At 37.7% G+C, this 15240-nt stretch overlaps 1 protein-coding gene across 3 annotated transcripts in view; it reads right to left on the bottom strand.

Moving 5' to 3' along the window:
* Positions 1 to 15240, bottom strand: part of CDH6 (cadherin 6) — a 124222-nt gene that overhangs the window by 45971 nt on the left and 63011 nt on the right. For all 3 annotated transcript variants that reach the window (XM_026506732.4, XM_048224401.2, XM_057312171.1), the window contains exon 2: positions 8197 to 8553. In XM_026506732.4, coding sequence (XP_026362517.2) covers positions 8197 to 8424 — 228 coding nt within the window. In that variant the 5' untranslated portion in view covers positions 8425 to 8553. The remainder of the gene's footprint in view (positions 1 to 8196; positions 8554 to 15240) is intronic.

Genomic DNA, 15240 nt, shown 5'->3' with positions numbered 1-15240 from the left:
AACGTCCGAGCTGAGATAACTTCTTCAATTGCCTTCTTAACTTCAATCTCAGTGTCCTCTAGTCACCATTAAATCCCACATCCAGAGTGATATTTCAGGCTTTTTTGTTGTGTCCCTATTACTGCCCTCGGGTCTTCTGAAACATACCAATTCACCTCAAATATTTATTCATATATTTCACACATCTATACATTTTAATCTTTTAAGATGTCCCTTTTTTCTTGTGTGTACGTGTTCTCCGTGAATGGAAAACTGGAAGAAACTGTAACTCTTTTCCTGGTGAAATATTTTGGCATGCTTGCTGCTTTTCTTTTTTATTCCAGATCACGTAATTTCAAATTTGGTTCCTCACATTGACCTTTGAGAATATCTATTCCTTCTACTTATTTATCAAAATAGGAATAAAAGGGGCGCCTGGGTGGCACAGCGGTTAAGCGTCTGCCTTCGGCTCAGGGTGTGATCCGGGCGTTATGGGATCAAGCCCCACATCAGGCTCCTCTGCTATGAGCCTGCTTCTTCCTCTCCCACTCCCCCTGCTTGTGTTCCCTCTCTCGTTGGCTGTCTCTATCTCTGTCAAATAAATAAATAAAATCTAAAAAAAAAAAATAGGAATAAGAAAAAAATCTTTTTGTCTTTAGGGGAGTTCTGTACTTTCTTTCAACCTCTTCTTTAATTCCAGATGGAAAGATAGGTTTGCAAAGAATATTGATATATTTAGCATGCTCATGAGGATTATATTACATGGTCATTTTAATAATTGACAACATAAAAGCTTATAGGAAGGTGGAATTTGCTACTAGCAGTCTACATCTACACAACAAAAGATGCTTTCTTTAGATTCCAATGACACATTAACATCTAGACATAATGTCTAAATTTGATGAAGGCTATCAAAGGCAGATTCCCTACCAAAAAAACTTGTTTATTTTTGATAAAAGAGGGTAGAGCATAAGGAAGACATCTTTTCATTTTGATAGGAGAGATAAGGCCTTCGAAAAGTTAAACTTATTATTCTGGTCACAATATATTCTTGGCTTCTCATATTTAAATTAAGGTCATTCAAATCGGTGGAGTTGGAAAAAAATCAGTGGTTTAAGTATCTGTTGACCGTTGATTACCAATAAGTCAGGGCTATTTATCTGATTTTTAGAATAAAGTTTAGTCAAAACGATAATTAAGGATTTTGATTTGAAAAGAAACGTCAACTGAGATGTTGGCATTTTGCATATTTATACTGCCATCTCCTATGGTGGACCCACAATACGACAAAAACCAAAAAATTCTGGTGCAGACCAAGTATTTGTATTGTTTGATAATAGTACAAACAAGTTAAGGTAAACAGTAAATAAATACTTGGCAATGTCTATAGTATAGATTGGAGGGGATTTGTTATAATGAGCATGTAGAGTGTGTATAACTTTCCAGCAACCTCTAGAACTGTTCAGTTTGTGAAGTATGGAGGTAATATAGCTCAGTGGGAACAAAAAGGATCTGAATCCTTAACTCTCTTTTATTCACCTTGATCCCTCCATTTTGTTCAACAAATTGAATTACAAGCAGGAGGATATAGAATCCCACAGACATAATGACTTGGAAGTTGGAGGATTTGGGATTGGGTCCTTCTTTGCCTCTCTATATTTTACTCTGCTTGTGTGACCAGGCAATCGAACAGTTGCCTTTGGGTTTATGACCAAGGTCAGACATTCTAACGGTTCTTTCTGCTCTCCACATGAGCAACTGTGCAGAGAGGGAACGTTTAAGACTCAGGGAACTGCTGTCACACAGAACATCTTCTTAGCATCAAATAGCAAATTGAAGCCTTTGTCATTAAGAAAGGGAAATCAGTTGGCGACAGTGCAAACACAATGAGGATTACTGCCAATATTGGCAGTTGGGAAGTTACTTTTTGAAACATTTTTAAAAAGTACATTCAACCAGTCATGCACGGTCTCTTAAATACACTAACCAATTGAAATATAAAAATGTTAAATGGCTGAGCATTAAATTTAAATGATGAAGAAGAAAGATGTGCCCAAGGCACTTGTCCTGACTCAGGGAGAAAAGATTATTGCAGGTCATTGAACCAGAATAGAAGTTTAGAGGTTATCAAGGGAAATAAAAGGAAAAGACACATTTTCATCACGATGACCAAAAAGACTGCTAATTGCATATCTAATTTTAAAATGCGCATATGTAACTATTTTAAATATCACTGATGTATTCCAGAAAAAGTAAAAGGAATGTGCATAATAATAATGCAAACATATTTGTGTAGCTCTTTAACACCAGTCTTACTTTTTTTTTTTTTCCCTATCTACCCTTGGGTTTCACACAGCAGGTTCCCAGCTGATACTTGTGGCATCGAGACACATGCAATCTCTGAATGCCAAAGCATGTTCTGGGAATGTTTTTTCATTTGTGCCTTGCAATGGCTCTGTGAAGTAGTGGACATGCCGGAGAAGGAACACAACAGAGCAGTTATGAGATCAGACAGAAGCTGACTGCCAAGTTTAGCAGGCTGGGCACTTGGGCTGAAATACTTGAGTGCTCTGAGCCTTGGTTTACTCCTCTGTAAAACGGGGCTATAAATCATATTTCAGCATTAGTATTGCTGTGAGGATCCAATGAGATAAGGCGCCTGAAGCACTGAGCAGAGTGTCTGGAACGGAGTAGGGCTCAGGACATGCTAGCTGTGATGATGTTTTAATCTGTTGCTGCAGTTTGAAGTGACAGTGGCAAAATGAATCTCTGAATCATCCTTCAAATTAGCACCAGGAGGTTTCTACTCTTAAACTTGTCCTCTTTTCAGAAAAAAAAATTGGAATGCAAGAAAGCAATATTTAATGATGGCATCTTTTAAATGGTCTTTCAAGATGAATATAATATTGTTTCATGTGTACTGAACTCAGATCATGTGATTATAGGAAAAAATAATTGTTCATTCCTAATTTTAAAGGTGTGTGTGGCTGACAACTTTCATTTTTATGGGCCGTTAAAACATTACTGGCTAATTATACTGAGACGAGTGGCTTTGCTGAATTGGGTAGACATTAATTTTAAAGACTCAAGAGAAAGGCATGTTAGGAAGACCTGTACGTTAGAGCCTCAAATAGAATCCAGACTTTCGTGATGTTTAAAAAAGCACAGCATTATCTGTTTTTTTTGGGAAAACACAAGAGAAAACCATCATCAACTTCCAAAAAGGTAACTTCCAGAAAATATCTATGAAAATACAGTTTGTCAAATTTCATAAAAACGATCTCTTGGTATGTTACTAAAAATAGAAGTATCTCAAAGCCTTCTAACGCAGACTCATCTTATGTATACATTGTGTGGAAGGAGAGCACAGAGGACATTGTAAAGGACAAAATGCAGGAGACAAGGGATTTCAACATTGTTATGGGCTGTTTAATGATCATGTGCAAATCTTTTGCCTGAAACTGTGCAAAAGGTCTGAGGTTTTAAATATATTCATCTTTGTATTAATGAGTGCCCACATCTTCAAAATCTAATCTACATCTACCTCTTTTCTTCCTCTTGAACTTAATCTTAGACTATATATGAATCATCATCAAGGAATTGCTACGTTATGTAAAGCTGGCAGGGGTTCTCTGCAAATGTGAGATGATGATGCTTCCCCCTTACTTTTCTATTAAGTTTACATAAGCCAAAATAACCTAAGTGGATTTCAAATAAAATCAAATACTCTTCCTGTCCCCTCTTGACAAGCAAACATGTATCTTTCCGTTTTCTGTGCCAACATTAGTGACGTCTTCACTCTGCTGACTGTCCGATCTTGAAATCTCTTGACTCTTTGAACTTCTGCCTTCCTCCTTGGGCTTCCACATCTAATTAATTGGGAAGTCCTGCTAATTCTCCCTCTGCAGTGTGAGCTCACACCTGCTGCTCCTTTAAGAGTGCCTCCAACATTATCACCTCCCCTAGGAAGCTCCGCTGAGCCCCAAGCCCAGCTGGCCCCTCTCCTTCCTGTTTCCAACAGTACTTCCTGGACGCCCATTTTATCACTGAACTTGCCATGTTTTGTTCTAATCACTACCGGTCATATGCTGCCAGGGCTGTGGTTCTCAAATTCCGTCACATATTAGAATCATAAACAATTAAAAACCAACTAAGTCAGAATCTCTGGGGAGGCGAGGTCAGGGCCAAGGCATTTTTGAAAGCCACGTTCTTAAGGTGTTAATATGCATACAATTCACTGGGGTATCTTGTTGAAATGCAGAGTGTGAGTCGGTAGATCTCAGGTGGGGCCCAAGATTCTGCATTGCTAACAAGTTCCCAGGTGACACAGATGCCGTTTATGCTAAATCAGCTAAAAGTTGCCCCGGAAGGTCAGGTATTCTAGAGAAAAATCATATTCCTTATCTGTATCTGTATATATATCTGTCTTAAGCCCACAAACTCTTACCCAATACAAGACAACTCCTTCCTTCCCTGTTACCTGTACCTCTCACCACTGTCATTTTTAGGTGAGTAGAGGTGTTGAGACTTTGCTCATAAATCAGAATCTGGATTGTCAATATTTCAATAGAATTGTCCTTCCCCACTCTTATTCACAGTAAGTGTATCCCTCCATCCCTCCCTCGCCCTGGGGTGTCCACGTTTCTGCGTTCATGTTACTGCCACAGGACACAGTGAAATGCTGGGGAGCATTCAGAAGGCTGGAGGAGACAGGTCTCGTCGCCCTGGCTTGTGTTCCAAGTTTTAAGGGTGATCTTGTCTTTTCACTTCATTGTGAGCCCAGCCTCAGGAGCTACTTCTCAGTGCTCATGTGACCCTCCCTCTTTTCTCCTTCCACACCCGACAGCCCTTTGCTCCCACCCGTTCTTGCATTTTTCTCACTCCACCGTCATCACTGTCATCCCTAGAGACTTACACAAATAATGGAAACCAATGAACACAAATACAAACAGATGCTTATAATGTGAAAACCTTTTTCTTCCACTTTAAGTGCTACCTGCTCAGACGCAGGACTTTTTTCCGCGCTAATCTTCTGTCCCTTACAAGTACAGATCAATCTTTTTCTTTTCAGGCCCCAAGGACAGACTCTAAGTAATTGTTATTTAATTAGGCTAATAGCACGATTTAAGGTTCTGTTGGCCTTTGTACACCTGTAAGTGCCGACCTAGCTACAGTCCAGTGCTTTCCAGAGTGCATACTGAGGCATCCTGGGGAACCCATCCTGGTGCCAGGAAGTATTTTTAAATTTTGAGGGAAATACACAACACTTGGGCTCTGTCAGACTCCTTGTGAATTACTAGTTCAGTGTAGTTCACAGTTTCAACAGTAGGTGGTGCTACACTCCTTTTGACGATGTCACATGTCAGTAAAGCTGGATTCCCCATAGTACTTGTGACTAAGTGAGTACAGTGCAAAATCGATGTGGAAAGGGAATGAGGGGCAGCGTCTACTCTTAGAAGTTGTGCAGTGCCCGTAGATGCCCACATTCTGTAAGTAAGAAACTGTGGTTATTTAAGAATAAAATTAAAATATTATTTTTTCTGTTAATTGCTGTGTATTTTTTTCAAAGAGCTACTTATTTGTTAGAACATAAATGGCTATTAAGGTGTTTGGATCTGTTTCTTGTGTCCTAAGAGCACCATGAAAACAATTCTTGAGATAATAAGGGCACTGTGTACCAAAAATGTTTTGGAACCTCTGCTATAGTCTAATCTTGTTTTTTCTCGTTCTTTTCCAAAAGTTTCTTAACTTCGTGGGTCCACATCACCATATCAGGTGTATATTTTGTTCCAGATCTACCTAAAAGGGGACCAACTTGTTGCCACATGAGGAACAAACTTTTTTTTTCCTTAAACATTTTTTGGGTCTATTTTTAATTGTGGTAAAAACACATTATACTCAAGTCCTTTTGCATGTTGGTAAAACATAACCCTAAAGATAGATTCGGGGAAATGCCCTATTAAGAGAGCAAGAACACCTCTTAAACACATCTGTCAGAGCAATGCAGGGACCACGACAACTTCAAAGATTGCCCTTGCCTTTTTTTTTTCTCCTAACAGATAATCTCTTATGTGTCACAACTTCAAGGAGGTGGGGGTGAGGTAGGGAAATATGTGTAGCTGCCAATAAAATATTCACCTCCAACTGGTTAAATTGAAGCTGTGATTGGGAAGGGATTTTGCCACCATCCTCTACATTTTCTACTCACTGAGAGATCCCGTAATTACCTCATTTTACTTCTGCAATGATACAAAAATCAATACTCTGCTTCAGTGCATTACAGACAGATTATTTTTAATAGAGTGTGTACAGTGGATTTTCTCACCAATAATAAGAACATCTTTATGCACCTACTATGTGCCAGCTCCTGTTCTTGTCTCACTTTAACTACGCTGCCACTCTATGAGGTAGGCATTGCTGCCTGCATTTTCTAGATGAAGAAACGAAAACCTGGGAAGGTTAGCAACCTGCCTTGGGCCACACCAATGGCAGGGCAGCGATGCGGCCTCAGATCTGCTTGAGTCCGCAGCCCGAAACTTTTCCCTATGGCAATATTACCTTTCACAATTATCACGGTAAAACTGATTCCTATGCGGTCTTATCCATTCTTGCTTCTAGCATCCTGAAATATCCTAGCCTTTCTTTAAGAACACGTGGTAGTTTTGATATAAAATGGCATCAGAATTTTAGAAGAAAAAGCAGAAAGGAAAAAAAAAAAGGGAATCAATTATTTAGACAAAGCATTTAAAACAATTTAATCTTCTATGACAATGGTGTTATTTGTATTATAGAAAGTGCTTTAAAGAGTGTAAGATGATTATTATTATTTACAACCATTATTCTATTAATGTAGAGCTTGCCAGTCACATTTCACAAGGAAATGCAGTGAAGTACAAGTAAGTGGACTGTCTTTCTTCACCAGTCACACAGCGTGTGAATTTCACATCAAATACAAGGCTAAACCCTTGGGGATCTGTGTTGATGTTCACCCCTTCACTGAATACTTCCTCTCCTACTTTATTCCACATTAATAATTCATTCATTGGAACAATGCCTGGTTACCTCAGCCCAAGCCATGGATGGCTTTCCTTCTTTTATAGTAGTAAATACTTGAAGAGACTATTCCGCACCTTCTTATTTAGGGATATTTGATAACAGATTGAAATGTGAACATACAGCCCTTGGCATCTGCAAAATTTATGCTATTTGCGTGATATCCTGATACAGTCGTTTCAAAATCATAAACAAAGACATTTTATCATTTCTATTATGTTCATTCTCTACGTAGTAAAGGGTATGTGACAATTACTATTCTTATCAATATCATATTATGAAACACAGAACCTACAAAGTACAAATCTGTGTCTCAATTTTTTCCCCCTTGTTGCAGTATGCAGATATTCTGCAACAAGAATGTAGCTGATGATAAAATTTCAGTGAAACGCACGATGACAGTATAACTGAGCTGTTTCCCTGACTCAGCTCCAGTAATCTCTAAGGGCTATAATAAGTGATGTCTCCTCATTCAACTTTCTAGAGTCAATAAAATGGTCAGATGATATTTGGAAATAGCACCTCTACATAACCATTTTTCTCTCTTGTGAACCTTGCCACAATTAAATCACAAGCTTTGGAAATGCCTGGCTCTTACCAATTATTTGGGATAAGACAAACCCAATAGCAGCAGCACAGTAACAGCAACCAAATCTGAGGCAGTGGTGGGTTTTGAGGACAAAGGGCTCCATTTGGTAACAGAACGGATGGCACGGGAGGGGAGCAGTGTTCAGAAGTATTTAATTTGAACCTGGCCAGGGAACTGACGCTCAGAATGTTTGCTTTCAGAATGAGAGAAAGGAACCTTCCTTCCCTTACAGCTTAATCGCTCTATTCCTATTTTTAATACATCCTACTTTATAGAATAGCCAGACCACATTTTTCAAGCTAAAGTAAAAATTAAAGGATTTATGATAATCCTATGTGGATGGTTGTAGGCGTTTCTTTTTCAACGGAAGCATTTCTTTCTTTTTGCATTGCTAACATTTCTCAGCTTCTTGCTACAGTCTTCTTCCCGAAACTACTCAAGTGAAGAAAAAAAAAAGTCTTACCAGATAAGCAACAATTCTTACTGTATTGGGGGAATAGTTCACATCCACCCCGTCTATTTAAATTTCTTCAGGCTTTAAAACCAGAATGTCAAAGCACCCAATGGAATCCTACCTTGCCCACATACTGATAATCAGATCCCGTATATTCCTCCAGGAGAAAGAACTGATTCCACATCCAGCTCCTTTTTGAACGGTTCAGCTCATTTTTGCTGTTTCCAGAGAGCTCCAGGGCCCTTTTCTTTGCCGGGAAACCACTAGTCCTCTTAGATAACGGGGTTGAGAAAGTTGGGTAGGGCTGACCAACCCAAAAGAGTAGCAAGAAGTACCGGTAAGTTCTCATTCTGATGCCACAGTCCAGTCTCTGGATAGTGGGTACCCTGCTCCTTGAAATGTCTTTTTTCACTGCACGGTTTCCAGCATCGTTCCTCCTCTCTTCCTTAGTGTTCTTTGCTTGGCTTTCAGAGGGTATCTGGAAAGAATAATAACATATCAAACATTTTTAGAGATGCTTAAAATTCAGTGTTAGTGCAAATAAGCTCTGGAAAAAGAGGACAGAAATTTGAATAGCAGAACAACAAAAATAAGTTGGCTATCAATTTTGAAATGAGGAAAGCGTTCTTTCAGATATGCTAAATGGAAGGCATGTGCCGAATCGGAAGCTGCTGTTTTCCCTTCTCCTTTTCTATCACTTAAAAGTCCTATTTTAAGTCATTGCGTTGCTGTAGGTCAACATGCCAGAGTGGATTATTTCACTACTCTTTTTTCCTCTCGAGTATGTGGGCTGAGATCTGGTTGGAAGGAACGAGTCTGTGTTTTGGATTTCATTTGCATATTTATCCTCATGAACAAGTCTGAGGCAAAGAATATCACACACAATTTCAGTTCGATTGAAAGTGGATAATGTTGAAGTTTCACTAGAATGTACTGAGTACCTGTGATGTGTCAGCGTAAGCCAACGCAGAGCCTGTTCTGCAGACTCTTGGCTTGAGAGATGTGTTGGGACAGACGGGTCTGGGTCAAGTACCTGGAAAAGACCACACGTCTCCTTCTCTTCCGAATGCATGCTTGCGTACTGATTTTTCTGAAGTGAAATTTTGTAACAGTGATGCCAGCCTACATTTAATAAAGGGTTTCTCAAACTTGGCCGGGAAGGTTTTTCCCCTCATACAACCTAATAACACTATGGTGAATGAGCAACCTACAGAATTTATATATAACAGAATATAGGAGTTAAATGAGCAATTTTATTTAAATTTCTTTAGGAAATCCTGGGCTTTCATCTCTAAATTTTAGTTGTATCGTAAGCAAGCATATGTATAAAAATTGGTCAAACGGTTTCTATGTAATTTTCACAGGTGCATCAAATATATCTCAGTATCACAGTAAGCGCAGTCGATGACAGGATCTCCAGAAAAGTCAGCTCTTATACTTATGTGTAATAATTTTCCAGGACAAATACTAATTTTCAAGAACAGAACCTCGCATTAAAAAAATCCTTGGGCCAGATTGTCTAGCAAAGATGTTACAATGTGGCTTACTATTTCATGTAATTAGAGTCATACATACCTATATCTCCGTCCTAAACTTTTCCACATTTCTTGAAAAAAAAAATCCAACAAATTACTCTTTCGGCGTACCATTCAATATGGGAAAAATATTTTCTTAAATAATACTAACACAAAAATGAAGTGCTTTGTGATATAGAACACACTAGTAATTAACTTTGATATGTGCATTAAATAAATGCAGACAAAAGAAACATGTTTTAGGTAATCTGATCAGAATTATTTTTTCCTCTATGTCAGAAAAATTTGTTCACTTGTCTCCTATTATTCTACCAGGTAAATGTACATATGACCAGTGTTTTGATTTTTTTTTTCTTACCCCAGCAATGAGTAATCATAGCCACCGAACACATGGGTTAGTGAAAGCTTTCTACTGCAATATCAGTGAAATATTTCATAGTGTTCAGCATTTTTAAACCTTTATTCCATTACTATGCATCTCCCTGACAGCAGGCTGGGGAAGTTGAAAATTCCACAGGTGAGTAAATTAGTACTGTGACAATTAGTCATGCTGGAAAAATGCCAGGCAACCGTAACTTGTCATTAGGTGGCCTTGGTACAGGTCTGGAATAACTGATGATCAATTAGGCCACGACGAGTCTTCTCTTCTTGTGAATAGTATATAAAGGGGATTGAGGGAGCATATGGAGAAAAGCCCTCTAAAGACATCTATTCATTTTTAGTAGTAGAGATTACACTGAGGTTGATTCATTGGAAATTACATTTTTCTTAATTTCTCATATTCTCCATTATTTGCATAGACAAATCCTGCAGTGAAGAATTACATGTCTGCTGCTGCACTCAGTGTGTGCCCCATGGTGCTGGCAGGAAAGAGGGATTCAGAGAATGGAGGTGTCAGCTGTTTAAAAGGCAGACTCCTAAAGGCCATTTTAAAGAAAAATCGATCCCTGTGGGCGTTGTGTGGAAACTCTACAAGCTGTTGCCACTTGAATATTAAATATTAGTTCTTTTTAATATCACAGATACCAAAATGTCAAGTATTTCTTTTCTTTCTTTTTTTTTTTTTGCTTAGTTGGTAATGAGCTTTTAAAGTGATGCAAATTTAAGCATCGTTTCCAAGTATGCTAGAACATCTAGATTTGCTATAACCCAGCTCATTTGTATCAGCTTGGCAGGGTGTGTCCTTGTTAAAAACTCAATATGCAAAATTACTAAAATTACTATGATCCATTCACATTTAGTGTTAGCTTTTTAGAGGGATAGACTTCGGTGTGAAATTCATAGTTTAAAAACTCCAAATGAACTCTGAACTGTTGAGTATATAACTTAGCAATTCTCATTTAATACTTCATAATAGGGAGGATTGCATAGTGGTGAAGATTATCAGTGCCGGAGACAGACTGCCTGCATTTAAATCCAGGCTCTGTCTGTTAGTTGCTGTGAATTTGGGAAAATGCTTAATCTCACCATGCCTTAGTTTCTTCCTCTGTAAATGGGGATAATGACAGTAACTACCTCATAGGGTGTTATAAGGATTAAGCCATTACATGCAAAGCACTTATAACAGCTCCTGGCACCTTAGTAAGGTATTAATAAGTATCAGCTGCTATTATTATTATTATAATCAGCAGTTATTACTACTGTTATTGTTACTGTGATGTATTGCATGTGAAGAATCCATCTATAGCACACTACAAAAGTCTGCAAAAGATAGTGTAGTTTTCCCTCTTATGCTTGAATACTTTTTTATTTTTCTAGAAGCATTTTTGAGCGAGTCAGATTCTTTTAAAATTAAAAACTAGAAACACTTTAAAAATCAGAATTATGTCATTTGCTAATCGTTTTCCTCTGTGTAGACTACAATTCAGGATTTCACAGTAACAGTGTAAAAACAGAAGAGGCAGAAGCTTTATGCCCACTGACTGCATGAAGAATGTGGGCAAAAAGGAAAGTTCACTGGAGGATGGACTCATTCATAAAATCTGTGTTTTTTTTCCCCTTTCCCTTTTGTTATGTTAAGGTTTTAAAAATCATCTTTACTTTATTCACATGAAAAAAAAAAACAGAACTAGCTTCAACATAGTAATTTTGACCTTGTAAAAATGGTACTGGACAAACATTTCTTCTTGTAATTAACATACTGTTATTATACTACTGTTATATGGGATAAGAATTTGATGAAGTTTAAATGAGGGATGTATATATATTTTAGATTTTACTTAATCTAAAAAATATGAAATGAAAAAAAATATTCTGTACATAACCTTAGGTGCAAAAAATAGGATTCTTAGGATGCTCAATGGCCACCGGTCAAGGAGGGAAAGAGCCCATTCTAGCACCACTTTGACAAATATGGGAAAGCTGCTGACTTCTGAGCAGTCAAAATACAGGGGAACCACATGGCAAGTAGTAATCAGTTATGCTGGCTCATTTTGTGGATGTCAAGAAGTAAACCAAAAGGACAAAGAAATATGGCATGCATAGACACTGAATTTTAAAATAGCAGGCATGGTATTCAATCAGGAAAGAACCAGAAGATTAGAGAGTGGGAGGGGAAAGAATGCTAAACAAAGTAGATATTGCACCTTCTGCCCCCATCCCCTCATGGCACTAAGAGCAAATCAGTTAGAAATATCAAAAACTATAAAAATAAAACTTGAGCTGCCTAATTGCAGCCTAATGACAGCTTAGCAACGGATTTAAAAGATTACTTAATAGACCACGTCTCTACTTTTTATTTTCTTTTTTTGCTGGCATCTGGCTTTTTGGAGGGAATTTCTGTTTCTTATAGGCAATCATTTGTATGCTCTGAAATTTGATATGCAAAAGTGGTTGATCCAGAAAAATAGTTTGAATCTTTACAGAAGCCCCTTTGTAGTGATGTGTAGAAGGTAATTAAGATGTTTATGGATAGTGGAGCAAGCCCACATCGCATTGATAATTGCATACTTTGTAACTTTATTTCCCTGGCAGCCAATATGCATATATACTTCCAACTTCACAAGAACACATAGTCAAGTCCAGCTCTTATGTAATGCATGCCATTCAGGAGGAGCCTAGGCCTCATTAATTCATGATCTACCAGTTTAGAATATGTGATAATTAATGCAGAAGCTGGGCTAAAGTTTTCCTTTGATTAGCAAAACCTTTTCCCTTAGATTATTGAAAATTAACAGTGTAAAAATATTTCATAGGGATATATAGAATGATAAGACAAACTACAATGTCTCCAAGTTCCCTAGAGTACTTTGGAATCACCTTTTATTTGCAAATAATTAATATGCTAATTAGGAAACTTCTCTATTGATTGAATTGCTTCTCTAGTGACTTATGTTTGATAACAGTCTGAATGACTCAACTGTGTTATCTGGTTTTGAGATACTGATTTTATTATACTATTTACAGACAAACAAGTAAATATTAGGCAGATTTAAAAGCAATATAATTACTTTAAAGTTTTAGAATTCAGACTCAGCACACATTTGTTCTGGTATTCTTGATTAATTCTAATCAGTGCAATGATACTATAATGCTATCTAGGCTTACAAATTAAACCAAGTGCATTCATTTTTTGATATGCAGAGCCTTAACTTGGGCATTGAAAGCACAGTAAGCATTCAATAAGGCAACATTATTAATATAGTTTAACCATTTATCATAGTAAGAGAATGTTTTAAAATGTGGTAGGAAATTGTTTCTTCAAATAAATGGTGTTGCATATAAACGTTGTAACATGGTATTTTGCGTCATGCTGCTCACAAAAAACATTTCTGAAAATATCATCTACACAGAAGCCATCCTAACCCTTTGGCATACCCCATTAACGATGCTTTAGAATATGTACTATAAATCCCTTATAAAGTTTTGGGACATTTTCTCACATTATATCATTAATGAAGTAGAAAACAACTGGTTATTTACAACTATTGAACATTTCTCTTGACTCTATTGTATTCCAACTCTAAGCCTGAAATTGCTCTAGTCCCACAGTTTTTGGGTGCCATGGGAATGAAGATGGTATTTACTCCATTAAAACCTAGCAAATTCAAGAAGCAGAACTGTGAAATCAGAATGAACTAAACAGAGCGAAGCCAAAGGTATACATGCCTTTTTACAAGTAAATATTTAAAAATACAGATGTTCTTTATTTTGAGAGAAGAGTTTTACAACCAATTAAGTTTATTCAAGATCAATTATCCGATCTCCCAAGAAACTTTGTTATGAATAAACTGACACCTGCTGTGAATAAAGTCTATAGAACATGGCTGGTCTTCTAGAAGTGGTGGCATAAGGACAGAACCAATTTAAAATTTTTGGTAGAGATTTCACATGAAGTCTTCATTTCTAAACCTCCATTTCATTTTTCTGTAAATGTCAAAGTCACTGTTGAGTAAAATTGGGTCTGTTTCATGTGTGTAATGAACTCCATTGAAATGTGTCAAACAGCTTTGGCATCTCTCATCACGTAGCATTTCTCTTGTGCCAATGAATCATTACGGCAACAGTCATCAAATGATGCCTGATTTTTTTTTTTGTAAATGTTTATATTTGTGGATAATATGCCAATCTGTTTGCAAACTGATGTATTTCCAGATGAAGCTATTTTAACAGTATTACCCTCATTCTAAAATCATATTCCACACATTGCATTAATGAAGATAAAATCAAATGTGTTACAGCACATAAAATGGTGTTTTATGTGTAGTTGAGGCTCAAGGAATAGTTGTTAATTTGAAATACCCCTTTGGGACAAAAAGACAAAAAAAACCCACAAAAAACAAAACAAAACAAAAAACCTAAAAAAAGCAAAAACCCAAATCTTGAATCAGAGGAAAAAGGTCTTTTTTCACATGGGGAAAAAGTTCCAACCTGTTTCATTCTGCGAGGAAGTATCAGAGTATGGTCAAGAACAGACTCTGGACACCACGTGTCTGGATTAGAAGCTCAACCCTACTGGCTGGGGATCAAGGCGGGTCTCAGTTTGTTTGTCTATAAAATGGAATGATATTAATAGCATCTACTCCATAGGATGGCCGTGAGGATAAAATGAATGAGTTCATCTGAGGTCTTAACATTAAGATGGCCACAATGACCTCAACTGTAAAAAAAAAAAAAAAAAAAAAAAAATGTCTTAGCAGAGGACACACCCTGGCCATCCTAGGGGCAGAGTTTGCATCTTAGCATTTCTTGTTTTGCCTTTTACCATTAAACTGAAATCAGCCACCCATCTTTCAAGATCTGGGCTTGCTCATTTCTTTTTTTTTTTTTAAAGATTTTATTTATTCGACAGAGATAGAGACAGCCAGCGAGAGAGGGAACACAAGCAGGGGGAGTGGGAGAGGAAGAAGTAGGCTCACAGCGGAGGAGCCTGATGTGGGGCTCGATTCCATAATGCCGGGATCACGCCCTGAGCCGAAGGCAGACGCTTAACTGCTGTGCCACCCAGGCGCCCCTGGGCTTGCTCATTTCTGCATTAACTTGAAACAGCAGAAGTTCTGCCGACTTTTTAAAAATTTCTGGAGTGGAGGGAGCTCCCTCCCAAAGCTCTGGGGGTACATCCCCGCCAATCCTTAATGATGCCATTCAAGTGCTTGCTTCATTCCTTTATGCGTATTGCCTGGCTCCTGAGG

This window comes from Ursus arctos, unplaced genomic scaffold (genome assembly GCF_023065955.2).
Source record: "Ursus arctos isolate Adak ecotype North America unplaced genomic scaffold, UrsArc2.0 scaffold_15, whole genome shotgun sequence".
Taxonomy (NCBI): domain Eukaryota; kingdom Metazoa; phylum Chordata; class Mammalia; order Carnivora; family Ursidae; genus Ursus; species Ursus arctos.
This window is presented reverse-complemented; position numbering and strand designations above follow the sequence as displayed.